Source organism: Myiozetetes cayanensis, unplaced genomic scaffold, assembly GCF_022539395.1.
Source record: "Myiozetetes cayanensis isolate MyiCay16 unplaced genomic scaffold, myiCay2020 scf1, whole genome shotgun sequence".
Taxonomy (NCBI): Eukaryota; Metazoa; Chordata; class Aves; order Passeriformes; family Tyrannidae; genus Myiozetetes; species Myiozetetes cayanensis.
The window spans coordinates 93,704,330-93,721,572 of record NW_026086604.1 but is presented as its reverse complement, the minus strand read 5'-3'; the positions used below and the strand labels follow the sequence as shown (position 1 = coordinate 93,721,572).

The 17,243-nt window shown below is 40.8% G+C and overlaps 1 protein-coding gene across 3 annotated transcripts in view; it reads left to right on the top strand.

Annotated features, from left to right (window-relative positions):
• The window catches only part of SLC66A2 (solute carrier family 66 member 2), a 60,372-nt gene that overhangs the window by 25,984 nt on the left and 17,145 nt on the right, over nt 1–17,243 (top strand). For all 3 annotated transcript variants that reach the window (XM_050308831.1, XM_050308827.1, XM_050308838.1), the window contains one exon: nt 13,459–13,675. In XM_050308831.1, the coding sequence (XP_050164788.1) occupies nt 13,459–13,675 (217 nt within the window). The remainder of the gene's footprint in view (nt 1–13,458; nt 13,676–17,243) is intronic.

Here is a 17,243-nt window from a genome sequence, read left to right as displayed (position 1 = left end):
TGCTTTTTCAATGTCACAAACTGCAGTTGTTGCTAGGTAAAAATTTTTTCCCCTCCTTGTCTCCAGTTTGCATAGCCTTGGAAAAAAAACAGCTGCTGGTCTTGAAATTCTCTGCTTCCCATCACCCTCATTTTTTTGTCCGTTCATACAAACCACAAAAAACTTGCAATGACTCCTTGCTTATGTTAAGGTTTTCCACTGCTGCCCTTCCTTGTCTTTGCATGTGAAAATCAGGAGCAGTTATTTTAAGAAAATGCCTTTTGCCTTAGAATTTTTACTGTGTCTTCAGAGACACTATTTACTCCCTAATGCCTTTCTTCACCCCCTGTTGAGAGTAGGTTGTAGTAGAACAAGTAACTGCACTTAGGGAATAGAGCAAACTTAATATTGAAATGGCTTAAAATAGTCTTATCCACAAGTTCCTCATTAAATTTCTGTGTACAGTAGATGTCAAAGAACTGCTCGCTCTTTGAAGAAATTCACTGTTTCTTCACAGCAGAATTCAGAGATTTAATGAGGGATTTGTGGATAGGACTGTTGTTTGGCAGCTCATTGTTTATGGTTCATCATAATGTCATCATTCTCTACATCCCCTGCACCCCTGAGTACACAGTGTGTAAGGGACACAGCAAGGGAGGGCAAATCCCTGTACCACTTGGCCAGGGATAAAAGGATAATGCCCTGTGGTGACAAAGTCATCTCAGTGATCAACACTACCAATTCACTGTCTTCTGCCCGTTTTGGTGTGGGGATTTTTTACTGTCCTTTTTAAAAGTAAAAATATTTATAAAAGGGCATAACAGCCAAAGTATTTTGCCTCCAGCAATGGCTGGGTGCCAGGATGCTTAGCAGCAATGCTGAAGATATTCTTGATCCTCTTTTTTCTTTTTTCCCCCCACTCATTCTTGCCCCCTCAGTTGTACTGACAGAACAGTTTGTGGGATTATGTTTTGAACTAAATAAGTGAGCAGATCTGGTTTAAAATGCAGGCTTGTTCCTTTTTTTTTTTGTGCATAAAATCTTAAAAGAGAAAACCCCACGTTTTGTGGCTTCAGTGAGAAATGCTTCAAGGAGCTAAACATTTGTCCTGTTACAGCTTGAGGGGGATGAGAAGGGCTTAAAATTCTGCTGCAAAATGTGAACAATTTGTGAATGTGCACCTATGTCACCACCAAACTCTACATGACAGAGCCACTTACTTAAATCTACTACCATTGCCTTTCTAATCAGATCTTGAAGATTTTTTAACTGTGGATTATTAAACCGCAGGCTCAAGGCGTTCAGAAATTGTGGTATTCAGAAGTGGCATCTTGCGTAACAACCACTGCTCTTGTCAAAACAGGGATTTATCTGTGGTCAAACTAAACAGCTGGGAAGTTGAAAGGGAAATTCTGTTTTAGGGTAGCTCTGTCTCAGCTCCTCCATTTACAAGTGCTGTAATCAATAAGGCAGTCTGCAAGCACTCAAGCGAAACTCTGCTGGTCTCCCTTCCTATAAATTCTTTCTGCTAATGCAATGAAATAATTTGGGTGGAAATTCCTGCTGTTTGGGATCAGTATAGAGTAACTTAGATATGTGCAGACTTGCTGTTGTAAAACAGAGTGAGTTTTGATTTAAAGATCGTGAGGGAAGACTGCAGGTATGTAGGTTCTGCAAAATGTGCTACAAGAAGTCCTTTTTTATTCCTCTTTACCTAGAAAGTCACATGGAATTCAAAATTATTACCAGCTTTATCTACCTACATTTTTTAAAAAAACACAGTAAATGAATTTCCATAGTCAACCTTACAAATTTCAGTATGCTTAAGTTATGTTTATGGTAGCAAATGAGAAGTTATAAGTTGAGATTTTTCTGCTACTTGCTGGCCTGAAATTTGTGAATTGATTGTTGGGGATAAGGGTTGTCACTGGTGAATTGTCATGTCTTCACAAACACATGCACATAAATTATTTCAATGAATTTGGTCAAAATTGGTCAGAATTTTTGCTGACAGGAGATGCTTCCAGACCTGAATGGGCAATAGGTTCATGACCAGGTGCTCCTGTAGGACATGGGAAAACCTAGGCAGAAGGTCTTTAATTCAAATCAGAGATGTTGAAAATTTCTACTTATTTCCTAAATCCTGTCTGTATGTTTGCCTCTCTCTTCATCCTCCCCCAGATTTCCCAAAGTCTTTCTTTTTATTCCAGCATAGAACAAAAATCCAGAAATACAATATTTTTTTGTAAAACGGGATTGTTTTTCACCAGCCTACCCTATTATTATTAACTGCAATAGATATTTGAAAGGAAGCCCTATGAAATGGAGTAGATTGTGCCGTCTTTTGGGGATATTAAAATCTTTGTAATGCAGTTCAGGTAATTGAAGAAAACGTCTGACATTTTTGTGTGTGTAGCAGGGACTGGGCAGAGGAGAGAGGCGAGGGAAAAAGAAGAGCCAAAGGCTTCCTACGATTTCCTACATGCTTGTAGTGATTTTGAAGTGTTAAACTATCAATACTAAAATGAGTTATTCTGAGGTTAACTGAGGCAATTGCCAAGAGATGTTTAGTAGGTCATGCCACATTATTTTAGCAAAGGAGTCAGCTGCACAAGGCATTATTCTGTTTGGATGCTAAATTAGTAGGGCCAGTTTTGGGGCTAGAATTTGTCTTGGCTGGTGATGGGTTACCTAGGAAACTAGGTTTAAACTTTCCCTGAAAAGTCCTAAATGAGGAGACGAGTTTATATTTTTAGGAGGAGTGTTTAGCTTTGTGTTGTAGACATACTTACACATACACATGTGAGTGCCCATGGCATCTTTTTGTAGTATCTTTACAACAGAGGAGATAGGGTCTCAGGCAAGTCAAGCTTAGACAAGGCTGAAAAAGAGAGGGATCATTTATCTTTAGGCAAGTTACTGGCTACTCAGCATTTTCCCCAGAGATCTGCAGTTCAAAAGGTGGAGAAATATTACCTGACAGTTACCTCCCAGAGTTCCCGGGAGAAACTTGCTGTGTTGTACATGCAACCTGGCATTGTAATCCCTGGCATGGTGGTATCTGAGGCAACCTACATCTGGCCTCATGCACAGCTTGGCTTTGTAATGCTTTAAATCTCTGTAAGTACTTATCTCTTTAATTGCAGTCTTTGAATGAGAAGGGGCATGATAAGTGCATATTGTTTCTAATATTATAGTAGTCTCGATATCATCTGAGACTTAAACTGCAAAGAATCAGTTTCAGTACTATTCAAAATAAATTAAACTGTTTTCATTATAACTCCCAACTACAAGAATTTTAGAGCGAAGGCTGCCTGCTCTGCAGTGCTTAACTTACTCCATTTTAGTCTTTTTTAGAGACCTTTGTGTACTGCCTGGTAGTGCTGTGGGTGATAGCTTAGATAAACCATGCTGAGGATAGTGTAAAATATTGTTAAAATTATTGTAAAAATAGTAACCTGGTACTACACGTTCTTCTTGCTGTGACATTCTCATCATCCCTGCTTATCTTGCTGTCAGAAAGAGAAGTCTCTTTCTATAGTTAGCATAGGAAGGCGTATCTGGCCAAAAGAAGAGTGAGCTTAGCTCTTATCTGCCGCCTCCATCATCAGCACAGTTGGGAGCAAAGGCCTTACTTCACAGCTGTGCTTGCAGATGAAGGGTTGAGGGACTTACTGCTTTAGTTTATCTGGCAGTGGGATTTTTGACGCTCTTGGTATAGGAGGTGAGCAGAATCAGGAATGTTGAAAACACTGGCTGCCCAGAATCATCAAAACTGTGCTGTAGTGTATCCTGGTCTTCCCATTTCATTGTCATGCTGCACATTTAGGGGAGGATTTCTTCCTGAGGTCCATGATCTTTCTGAGTCACATGGTTTCTGTAGCTGTTTATGCATCTTTCACTCCACCTTTCAAATACATAGCTTATTTTCCATATCACTAATTCCTTTGGGCCACAGCTGTCTCATGCCAGTGGCTTTCCAAGCCCTGTGATCTGTCCAGTTATTAGGCTGCTTTCCTTTGTCAGTCATCTTGTAAGTCAGCTAATTGCTGCTTTTGCCAACTGTTGAGACAATCTCCTGGACACAGTGACTAAGAATGTCAATATGTTGGAATAGAAAGAGGAGAAAGTTCTGTACTGAACAGGCAAAAGTAGCAGTAACACAGTACACTGTAGGTAATTTCAGTAGTGATGCTACTGGAGAAGTCAGTCTCCACAGAGGAAATACAGTCCTATAACTACCTTGATTTAGATGTATCTAGGCTTAAGTGCCTTGCCCTAGTAGCAATATTGGCATCTATCTGTTGTGGTGGTTTTCTGTCATTGTTCTTCTCCTTATCTTACTGGCCTGGTCTACTAATACACCAGGAGTACAGACCTGGTGTTCTCTCTCAGCTGGACTTAGGAATCAGAGTGAGTTTGGTTAGCATATGTTGCATGAGGTGGATTGGCAGGGGATTGCAAGTGTTCCTGCTGCAAGATTGCCTTGAAAGCATCTTCCATCTGGAGAACTCCAAGAAATGTCCTTGCTTTGGAAAAGACTAGCTTTTTGTTGGAGGGAGTGAGGTAGGAGTTTGCTTCTGGCTTCCCCAAAATTGGTTATGCACAGTGATGTGCAGAGATGGCTGTGCTGTACTGTACTGCTCCATGTGGATTTCCCAGCTCAGCTGTCATTCACCACCAGTTTCTGAGCCCAACAGCTGCAGTCTCATTCAGAGATACCATACTTGCTAAACCTTCCTCTGTATTAGAACAAAAACTCCTTTGTTCTTCCCTGGTTGCTCTTATAATTTTGCTTTATTTTCAGTGCTTATAAGATTAGCAGTTGTAATGTGAGGAAGAGGTATGTATGTGTGTGCAGGCATATTTAGGTGTATATATAGACAAATTAAAATTTTGACAGGGCTGGTAACAGTGCAGCACAAGTGATGTAAACAATTTTGCATCCTCTTGTAAGACAGTGGAAAATCTCAAAGATGAGTTAAAGGTCAACCTAATTTTGTGGGTTTATATAACTGCATTTTTCTCTAAGTTTTTGTTTTTCCTCTTCACTGTGAGGCTTTTATAAACTGAAGCTGTGTAGAAAGTAAATTACACTGCAGATAGCACGGCAAAAGCTGTCAGCTGCACAGGATGTGCCCAGGGTACGAATATTTTCAGTTAGCTTTTAATTCTTACTTCACCTGTGTGTTGTTAGCAGCATGGGTAAAACTTTCAGACTAAAGTGTAACTTTTAAATTGCTGTTCTCTAAGGGTCACAAAATGGTCAATATAGGTGTCGCTGCTGATTATCTCTGTTGAAGACCACTGTGCTAAATGGTATTTAGAGGCTTCCCTTAAACCAAAGGCTGTAAAATCAGGGAAGTACCACATTAGCGGGAAAGGCAGGGTGTTATGAAATAGAATGTGGATTGTTTGACTTTTTCATATGTACCAGTGCGTTTGTGTGTTATTTATAATTCCCTTTGGTGAGGAGGTAGAGAGGATCTCATAGCTTCTGAAGGGGAAAGGCAGAGCAGTTGCTGATGCTTGTAGGTGTGTTGTGCTGGGGGACAGTATGGAAAATGAATGTAAAGCCCTGAATGGGAGGGGACAGTGCTGATAAGATGTCAGGCCATTTATGTGTAATTTTTTTGAGAAGGAGGAAGAAGGGTGGGTAATAAACCTGATGGGAGGGAAGAAGCATGAACCTGATGTGACAGAACAGAGACCCAGCATAAAAGATTTTAGGAGATGGTGACACCACATAAAATGAGGCAAAGAAAACCAAGTAAAGTATTTGCCTTCAGATTAGAGATGACTGAGGTGAGATAGGGGTAGTGTTGATTTAGAGGAGGTTTCATCAGACTTGAACTTCTAATATCAGGTGTTCTGTCCTCCCATCAAGTACTGAAAACTCCACTGGGCTTTTAAAAACAAAAGTGGTGGTTAGTTTGTTTGTTTGTTTTTTATTTCCAACTTTGATGTGGGTGAGGCTTTCAGACTTTTTCTCTGCAATTAAGATGTGACATTTTTCTTCTCTCACATGAAAACCTGCTGTTTACTTTTTGTTATCTAAAGGACTTGTGCCGGGCCTTTAATGAGAGTCAAATACTAAGAGGACTGGCTTAAAGGAAATTGTCATTAGTCTAGATGTGGCCAAGGCAAGGCACTCCATGGTCCAGGGGATGCCAAAAATAATTTTCATTGAGTTGGAGTAATTTTTTTAATATAGGCTGGGGTGATATTTTCAGAAAGGATTCAAGACCCTCTGGAATATTTTACTCCCATCTTAGATGTGCTAGAAGGGAAAAAGTGGCAGTGTTTGGGTATAAGCCAGCATGAAGGCCAGATGACAACAGCCTGTAGAAGAGAAGGTTTGAGAGATGCTGAAGTACTGTGGTGACATGGCTGAACAGATACTTAGAAGTACACACAGATACAGAAATTCCTAGTTCTGGGCCTGAGGGAATGGAGATGGAGAACACTGTCTCCTTATAGATATAATTCAAGATGGTGGATTCCTGAACTTTTTTTCAAAGCACAGTGGTTTGGATCAGAGCCAGAAGTTTTTGGTGCTAAGCTGTCACTTCTTTTCTTTTGTACCATGAGCGAAAGGTAACAAGTCCCTTTTCAGTCCCAGTGAGTGTAAAAGAAATGCTGGCTTCAGACACCATTTGCAGGTTTCTATAACTTCTTAAAAAAGGAAGAAAGAAAATCTAAACCTATCAGTTCTCACTGTCTAATGCTGCTTCCTTCCTTCTTTCTGGAAGAAAAGAGGAAAGTGCCTAGCTGGATATGTAGATAATCAAAGTGAGAGAAGTTATGGATCACCTGGTAACAGTCCTGCAGAGCCTTGCTGCTCTTGTCACCCCATTATTTCCTGGGTGCCCTGTGGGGTATGCAGGAATTTCAGAACAGAGGATCAGAGAAACCCACCTTCTGGCTGGGAGCTGCTCAGAATGAGCAAAATGAGGAGTGCTAGCCAGTGTGCTTCTCTGTAATCCTGCTGCTGTTTTAAGATGAGACAGCTGAAATCTGGATTGCCAGGGACACAGCTAATGCCTGAGGCAAATGTCTGAGGATTTGCCGCAGCTGGAGGAGGACTGCAAGTGTAAAAGCCTCCTTTTCAGAATCCAGTGCCTGGGCCCTACCTCCTGTGGCAGGTGCCTCCCAAGTCCTCTTCAGAGAACATGGCAAAATTTATTTATTTTAAGATGCCACTACTGAGTGCAGGAACTGTGTATAGCTTAGAGCACTCATCTGAGGTGTGAGAGGTCTGAGTTAATTTCTTTAGTCAGCCTGGGGATGCAAGTCTGCATCTTCCAACTGTCTAAAGAGTTGCCCTTGTTGCCAGGCTGGGATGAGGAGTGGCATTCATATTTGCCTGCTGCTCAGAACTGAACCTCTTTTACAGCAGAGACAAAAAGTTCTTGACACCATCACTAAAAGCAAATGAGGAGGCTCTTGCACCATAGCCCAGTAGCTAAGACCCACAGGGAGAGCAGAGAGTTGCAGGTTCCAGCTCCTAAATATTTAAAGTGTGTACATTTTACAGTGAACAGACCATGGATAATAATCCATGACTGCAATTTGTAACTGTTCCAGGTTGGCTAAATTACCATTATCAGGCTCCTTCGCAGCATCTAAGCCCTGAGATTTTGGATTGTAGTGTTTTCAAGGGAGTAGCTGAGCATCTGACTGGTTGGGCTGGACTCCTTTGATGGTGTGACCTGAATAGACAGGTCAGGTGGGGTGGGCACAGTTAGGGTGGTCCACAGTTAGGTGATGGAAATTGGACATTCTTTGGACAGCACCACAGTCTCCCAAAACATAAGAATTACTAGCCGTATACTGGGGGGAGGATGAAAACAGTCATCTGTTTATAAAGGCACTCAGGGGTAGCGACTGTCCAGCGTGCTGTTAGCATGAGTTTGTGAGCAGTGTTTTTTATACGGGAGGTCAGGAGTTTAATTATGGGAGGCAGTTTGGGTGAGTGATTGTGAATTAATGGTGCAGTAAGGAGCGGGAGAAAGCAAAGTAAAACCGGTAGCCTTCATAAGAAGGAAGGAGTTTGTTTCCTAGGTGAAGCTGTAAAAAGGGCTCAAATGCAAACTTTCCCACCTTGCAAGGACAGGCAATGTAAAATTGTGAGCTTTTCATTGACCTCAAACCTAGGAAGGAACCAACCAAAAAGTGAGAGCTGGGTCAAATATCTAAGGATGAGTGTAAGTGTAGCACAAGGATGTAGGTACAGAATTAGAAAGGTCAAGGCACAAAATAAGATGCAACTAGCAAGAGAAATTGAGAGCTGCAGTAAATAATTTTTAGGATGTCGAAGTCTTTGCTTCACTTTCCCAAAAGGAACTAGCATGATAGCTAGCTTGGTATAAAATGTGTCTTGACTAAAAATAATGTAACTGTTTGGACTCCTGTGTCATCCTCAAGTGAAAGATGATACTGTGAACTCTTCTTTGTGTCACTTGGCATCCATCCCACACCAGAATCTTGAATTTGCTACTTGCATTTTGCCCCAGCTAGTGCTAACCGTGGTTATTTACAATGCTGTCTCTGCCTGCTTTATGTTTTTCATATCTGACATGCAATGTGCCTCCCAGAGGAGGTCTTTTAATCTCAACCCTCTTCACCCTCAAGCTATATAGAGTTTTCTCCAGTCAGTGCACAAAGGACCTACTGAGCTGCTCCTTTCCCCAGCATCAGTAGGATTTTCCAACATAAATCTCTCATCTATCAATGGATTAACATACTTAGAATGCAGCTCACTGAGTGGATTAAAGAGCTCAGGCATGGGTAATAAGATACAGTACCTTTCACAGCAGTAATGCCAATTCCGATCCATGAAGGATGTTAGTGACTGGAAGTTACTGCTTGGACTGCATTGGCTGAGTATGGTCACAGACTCACATCATGGATTTCTCTGTGGGCAGGATGGGGAGGTAGTGAATGTAGTGAGCTATGCAAGCAGTGCCTTCCTGTTTCGGGGAGTAGAAAGATATGCATCCAGATTTAACTTGGACAGTTTTTAAGACGTTTGCGAGAAAAAAAAATGTGATGCAGTGTGATTTCTTGTTTTGTCTTTTTAAAGAAAAGGGATGGGGGGGGGGGCAAAAATCCCAATATCATATTTATTATTCATAATTTTCTTCAGATATGAATAATGTTTACAGTGGTATTTATAACTTCATTCAGTTCTGAGATAGCATGGTCTGGAGCCCTGATTGGTGTCCTCTGATTATCTTCTTGGGACAGGACTAGTCTGCACACACATGTGGATTTTGCTCTGTTTTTAAAACTAACTCCTTCTCTTTTTTTAGCATTTAAAAGCCTTTTTTATATGTACCTGTCACAGTACTCAGCACAATCAACATTTTTTTTCTTTGAAAGTGTATCGCTCCCATTACAGAACTAATGTGTTTGGACCCCCTTGAGAAGGGAGCAACTTGGAAAAATGAGTCACAGTTTATTTCCAGACTTTGAAGTGATGGGTGTGTGATTATTTTCCCTTTGAATTTTTAAAACCATTTGTCAAAGAAAATTAGTTTTAGCCTGGGTTAAAAAAGAAGCAATCATGTGACAAAACACTTTAACAGTTCAAGTAAGGGCCAGAGAAACCCATATGAAAGGTCAGGTTTTTTGGTAATGCAGAGTATGGTGATGTATAGTGTCCTAAAATAGACTTCTGCATCTGGAAAATACATCTGTTAAGTAGAGCAATTAGTGATTACGTGTTGGGTTGTTTATAAAATAACTCAGATGTTTTTCTGCAAGGCTGTTACCAAGGTTATTGGTTATGATGGTTCTTACCTCTTTTTGTCTTTCCTTCTTCCCTGATAACAGTACTAAGGAAAATTTATAGCAGAAACTAGAACTTACTCAATAAACTAGTGCAGTGCAGCAGAGACTGTCTAGCATCATGACAGTTTTGAGCAAAAGAGGATCTCAGTGTCTTTCCTGTGCTAGTAATTAGCTCTCCTGCTTCAGCTGAAGTCCTGTTTCACACAATAGTTTTCTCATCTATATTCAAGTGTTTGCATGGATCCATGGCCTCATGGTAGCTATATTTTTTTTGTTCCATGAGCTTCCTAAACTTCTGCTCCTCCCATGTAGTTTTAGTTCTTTGATTTTTATTATGAAAATGAACTTGGAGAAATAAGGATTTGGTGTCCAGGGATGGGTTTTTTAAAAAGGATCCTTGAGCATGTAGAGAATGCAGGAGGAGAAACATGGTGTATGCAGGGTGGACCTGACAGCTGGTGGGAAGGTTTAATGAGTGAGGGGCCAAGGGTCCTGCATGCCCATGGCAGCATGGCAACCAGATCCAAACTAATGCTGTTGACTCTGACTGTATTGCTGTCTTGAGAGCCAACGTGGTGTCTTCTAGGGCTGGAACTGTCTGAAAGGGTATGCCCCCAGCACTATAAGGACATTGACCTGTTGGAGCAAGTCCAGAGGAGGGCCAACAAGATGGTTAGAGGGATGGAGCACATCTGCTATGAGGAAAGGCTGAGAGAATTGGGATTGTTCAGCCTGGAAAAGAGAAGACTTTGAGGTGACCTAATTGTGGCCTTCCAGTACCTGAAGGGAGCCTACAGGAAAGATGGAGAGGGACTTTTTACAAGGGCATGTAGTGACAGGACAAAGAGGAAGTGGATTCAAACTGGAAGAGGGAAGGTTTAGATTGGATATTAGGAAAAAAATCTTTACTGCGAGGGTGGTGAGGCACTGGCACAGGTTGACCAGAGAAGTTGTGGATGCCCCCATCCCTGGAAGTGTTCAAGGCCAGGTTGGATGGGCCTCTGAGTAACCTGGTCTAGTGGAAGGTGTTCCTGCCCACAGCAGGGGATTGGAACTAGAGGATCTTGAAGGACCCTTCAACCCAAACCATTCTGTGATTCTGTGATTCTATGCGTTTTCACCTATGGCTGCCACTAGTTGCTGGTTTCAGGTGTTGTTCTGAGACAGGACCTATTGAACACTGTGTCAAAGTTGAATGACTCTTGCTGGAAAGTAAAAGCAAATTTTCCGCTCATTATAATGGTTTGAAAGCAAGAGCTCTGAAGTAAAATGAAACACATGCCTTCTTGAGGATTGAAAGCCAGTGCTTTAGCTGTCTGAGAAGAAACTAAAGGCTGTGTGAGCACATCTCAGAAGGTTTGAAGAAATAATCTGGTAAAAGCAGTTATGTCTTAATCAAAAGACACCAGTAGCTCTCCTTTTCTACTTTTTTTTTTAAATGGCTTGAGACCTCCCCAACTTTTCTTTCTTTTAATCCCATTTCCTTCTGCTGTTCACTGTTCTGGCCCCATTGTATGCCCAAAGACCTCTGTCCCAGACAGCATCTCTTGCAAATGTTAATGGTTGGATAGTGTCAGATTTGTTGTGTAGTGTCAGGCCATTTGCTTGGAATTGCTGGTGAGGCTGGCAAAAGTGGTTTACATTTACTCTGTTATGCCTCTTGCTACTTTATATGTTGTGTAGGTGTAGCTCAGGAGTAGTGAAATCAATGGGAATTTTGAGTGTTTCCTATTCCTTCTGCTTTGTCAGAGGTTCTCGTTGGCTCTCCTTCTCTCCAGAAAATGCAATAGAGATAACTTGAGTAATGATTTTCCTGCCTCTGTGGTTGTGATTCCTTTTTCTGCTTCATTCTATTTTGTTCTTCCTTCATCTCCAAAAAGGAAAACCTTCACAAAGCTTTAGAAATGCATGGTGTTCATGTGCTATGTGTTTTGCGTCCCTGAATTCTTGAGGCTGAGGAGCCACTACCATAAAATACTGAAAGTCAACATTTACATTTACAGTGGGTTTGCCACAGGTTTTTTTATTCGGTCTGGGTGATGGCTCACAATTTTACAGGTTGGATATGGCTCCTGGCCAGTTTTGCCTTCCCCTTTGTATGGGAAAGTAAAATGATTCAGCTGGGTACAGACAGTAGGTGTGCTGAGGAATGGGTTTGCCAGGTATTAAAAGGAGTTAATAAGGACTATCTGAGGGCTAGACTGATAATGATATGAAAGTGTGAAAAGATGCAGAAAATGAAACTATTATTTGGCATATATATATGTATCCTTAGGCAACTAAGTATCTGTATTCCCATTTGCACTGAATTTGCTGTTAGTCAGTGGAGGTCAACGTCTTCATTGCCTGAATTAGCAATAGGACTTTTTTTTGTAGCTTTCTTACTACTTATGAGGTGGCAGCGACAGAAATCTTCTACTGATGTGTGTTGCACATATTTGGGCTGGTTGTAATAATCCTGTTAGGACGGTGGTTCATCAGCTTGGTAGTTAACTGAGTCCAGCTGGTCTGAAGCAGGTATTTTTAACTTACAGTGCTTTTAAGAAAGGAGGCAGGAACAGCACCCACAGTTATTATTGCGTTCTTATTATTAAAAATGATGTTATTATTTTGTTACACAGTCAATGGTTATGGGATTTTATGTTTTATTAGTCATCAGTGAGACAGCTGCACATCTTCCAGCGGTATGCTGTTAATATACCAAGCAAATGCCATGGTTGGTTCATTCTTTCTCTCCTGCTCTAAGAGAGGAAGTCGTGTTTTGTGGTACAGTAGTTTGTTCTGAGAGATGTAGAAATGGGTGTTCTCCCTGCAGTTGTTGGTAAGGGCAAAGGTGAGAGCAAAGCATATTTTGCCTTTGGAGTGGAAAGTGATGATGTCTGTGGGAAGCCTTGTTCCAGAGGGGAGTCTTGCCTCAGTCTTGTACCCGTCTCAGTAAAACTGTACCAGCTGCACATAGCAGCTTGCCCTTCACCGCAGGCAGCTGCACAGCACCAGAGAACAGAGCTGTGAACATCTCAGGTCACTTCTAGGTGACTTTCTAAGGAGCTTGGATTAGAATCATAGAATCGTAGAATTAACTGTGTTGGAAGAGACCCCCGAGATCATCAAGCCCAACCCTTCATCAACCTCACTGTGATTACTAGATCATGGCACTCAGGATGGAGGCAGTTTGAAGGTAGAGATAATGACCTAAGAGAGAATACTTAGATTGCTGTACTCAGGGCCTGTTCTTGGTATTGTGAAGTTTTTTGTAAAACGTTTCTTATGCCAGCCCAACTAGACTAGTATCCAGAGTCCTTCATGTTTTATATGTTTATATGTTTTATATGAAGGTATTTTTAAAATGCTTCCTTTTAAAAAAGTTATTTTTTATAAATATTTTGCTGGCTTGCAAGACTTGGTGTTTTTGTTTCCTTATTGAACACCCCCCAAAAAATGTTTTTGAAATCAAGACTCTTTATTTTTCATGTTGCTTTTGTGTTTGATTTTTTTTTGATGGGGGTATTTGTTTGATTGGTTTGGGTTTATTTTTTTTATTATTTCCCTCATTTTCTACTATCTCCTACCACCAAAGTCTGAATGTGGCTCCCTCTTGCTTCCCTGTTCTTAATTCCACCTGATTAACTTTGGGTTGGTTGAGAAAACACATTTTATTCTTCTTTCCTTCCTATCCTGTTGCAGATTTTGACTTGAACTATTTCTGGCATTGGAGCAAGTTTACAGACTACGTGCAGTGTGTCCTCACCTTCACTGGTGTGACTGGTTACATCACTTACCTCTGGCTGGACTCATCTCTCTTTGTGGAGACGCTGGGCTTCCTTGCAGTGTTCACCGAGGCCATGTTGGGTGTTCCCCAGCTCTACCGCAACTACCAGAACAGATCTACAGAAGGAATGAGGTACGGTGGTTGTCTTACATAAAGCAAGTAAGTGTGTGTGTGTGTGTGTGTGTGTTTGTGTAGGTTATCTGTGTAGTGTTGGAATACTTTTCCAGGAAGGGCAATGTCATGTTCCTTATTTTTACTTGAAAACACGGCAGCTATCAGAGTAGACTCTCTGTCAATTAGGAGCTGGTGCAGCACTGCTGAAGGCAGCGGGAGCTCCCTTACAGCTCTGAGGTCTGATCCGTTATCCAAGTGCAGCTGGACAGTTCCGAGGTGAAACAGGTTTTAGTGAAACAAACACGTGAAACTAACACTGTTGCCATTAGCAACGTATTGGAGTTCAAGCTGTGCTACACTGGCAATTAGAAATGGACTAAAGAGATCATGCATATCAAAAGTAATAAAGAGGGTGAAAATATTTTGAGCCTGCAGCAAATAACTGTCAGTGTAACTCATATATTAGCTAGTCACTTTTTCTCACATATCTGCTCATCAGTTTTTCATAATCCGTTAATACATTTGTAGCAAATAACATGAGCATTTATTTTTGTGTCAGAGCCTGAAACTGACATTTAAGAAAGCTCTAATGAGACATTTACAGTCATTACTAGGAAACCCTCTATAAGAAAGTGTGGGACAGAAAACTTTAATCTTGTGCCCACTCTTGGAGTGTTAAATTAGATTATCTTCTCATACTGTTTACTGGATAACTCAGTGATAACACTAAGATTTCCAAATTGCAAAGGCAACTTGTAAAGCTTTTTGAGAGAGAAAACCTTCACTGTGGTACGTATGTGAGTGCACTGGTCTACAGAAAAAATACAGCAGCAAGTTCACACAGTGCTGTGATCATTTGTGACTCTGTCTTCTCTTCCATTGTTTTGTAATGACTTCTCTTACATTGCTTTTAAATTTGCTGGGATAATTTTTACCTTTTTACAAATAACTACTCCCTGCCAAACCCAAACCAAAGCAATTTTGTCCTTTGTTCACATTGTTCTCTTTACTTGCTTGGCTTGAGCATGCTTATACTAGCTATTCAAAGTGGTTTTCTAGCTTGCAGTGTTGTTGAGGGAATGTTCAGAAAGTTACTTTGATGCTTAAAGCATTTTCTGAATGGGAGCCCCTTTGGTACAGAATGAGTCAGGATTTACTTCCAAAATATTGGTGTATATTTCATACACACACTTCCTTGGAAAATTCAGTACCTGTGATATCCAGAAGGCAACTTACCTACTAGACCTTCTTTATGCTCTGGTTTGACTTTTTCCTTTCTATTTTTTATCTGTGAATCGTAATGCCATACTGTGATAACCACTGCCAGGTAGTGTTTTGCCTTGCCTTAACTCCCTTATGGGGACCTGAGTTTCAGTTTTCCAATTTCCTGCATATGCTACTTAGCAAAAGGAGAAAAAAAAGCCCTTGTTCTTCAGAACAACAGTTTCTTTGTAAAGCATTAAGCATAGAACTGCAGAATTCTCATCTAAAACTGCTTGGCAAGAGTGCTGTGTTTAGTCAAGATAAAATAGCATAAAAGCTTATGTTCCCTTGCTGTCGAACAGATCCAGGTCAAGGATAGCCACTCTCCTTACCAGTTGTGCCCAGAGGCTTTCCAGAGCACATTCCCCTCTCTGGTTCTACTCTTGACTCGGTACTTCATATGGCATTGGACACCGATGAGTCTGGGGACTGATGGGACAATACACAGCTCTGTGCTGCTGTACTGCAGTTGGAGTATGTTCACACAAAAGCAAATGTTAGTGCTCTTGCTTTTTTCCAGGGTAAATTGCAGTTTTATATACATTGCAGGTACCACATACAGTTTCTAGTCCCGTGCAATCGTAAATTGACTGGATGGTCTCTAACCTTTACTGGGCTATTCCTACTGTGAGAGTAAGTGATTTCCACTGGTGTTTGCTTTCTGTTGAAGGAGCTGTTGGAAATATTTCTTCTGAACTTCCCTTCCTGTGTCCGCTTCTCTGTCTAAAAGCACATCAGAGAAGAGACCCCAGTCACAGAAGCACTGAAGGAGCATGTAACAGTCCAGCCAGGCTACTCTTAGGACTAAATTTGTAAACTTGCATGGCTGTTTACCAGATGGGGACTAGCTGATGACCACTGCTCTATGCAGTTATTTACTGCTCAGTGCACAAATAACATGTATGTGGATGGTTACACTGTCAGAAGCAATCACACTGGGCATCCTCTGCCCATCAGCTGGGCCAAAATGGCTGGCTGCCAGCCATGCTCTTAGCAAGCCTCATGGCAAAGTAAAAGAGATGAGTTTCAAGTGTCTGTGTGACTTTAAACTTAATGGGGAGAGCAATGAGAATTAAGCTGCTGTATTTAAAGACCTTTTGGACAATCATCACGTCCTGGTTGGAGGTGGTAACTTCTTAAACCACAGTAATTATGTCACCCATGGTGCATGAGTGGAGTCCATGTCCCCAGTAAAGGTCACAGCCTTTACTACTGCCAGAGAAGGGGTTGTTTGAAGATCCTCATGGCTTGGCTGAGAAAAGCAGTAACGTGCATCTATCTCTGAACTGGGACAGAATGGGACAAAGCAGCTGATATGTTAAGTTTATTTAGCAAATAGTTCCTTTAATAAATGTAAACTGACGGAAATGGAGAATAAGGTTACAGTATGTGGCCACATCTGATCAGAGCTCCTCATGTCTTATTTTTAATGATGTCTTCATTTCTCCCTTCTTCTCTCATTTTCCTTCTTTTTGTAGCAATATGGCTACTAGGTCCTGTAGCATCCTCCCCTGTTCTGAGAGAGGGGAGACCAGAGAAGTTGGAAAGAGATGGAAGCAATAAAATCAGAAAGGGGATGCATGCTGAGTAACAGCATTTGTAGAGGGAAGATTGTGTAGTATGTCCTGGTGGGCTGATGATTGATAGGTGGAAATTTTCCTATGATTAAGTAAACAACTAAGCTAGTCAAAGGAACAGAAATTTTCATTATGTTCTCTTTGACAATTCACCTGATTACTTTTGGAATTAGTACTTTATGGAAACTTAGAGTTCTGTTCAAGTGTTTAAGTACTTTTTCAAAGTTGCAAACCTAAATAATATAGCTCTGTAAATTATGGTACTAACCTTGACAGAAGTGCTTTTGTAATGAGTTGTGTTAATACCTATCAAAGAAATAATCACTTAATCTTCATTTTGTTCAAGAACTAAACTAGTTCTGTCAGTCACCTAGTAAAAGAGTAATTTAATGACTTTAATTATTGAGGTGGATTAGAATTATGATTATGTTACAAAAAGGACAAAAGCAGCCTCAAAGTTTAAAAGCTTTAGAATATAGGAGACATTGTGTTATATGAGGAAAAAAAGTCATTATGAGGTTAAAAGATTGCTCATTACTTGTAAATTTTCTTTATATTATGTAGTAAAATATTTCCAAACTTGTCACTTCCCCTCTCTCATCATTCAGGATTCACAGATGCTGACTCTGCTACAGCTGGGATCTGATGCTCCTCGTATTACTAACTGCTTTTGCTTTGTGACAAAAAACTTACAAGAACTTACCCTGTTATTTATCTTTGTGTCCTCACTCCTTCTAAGATACTTG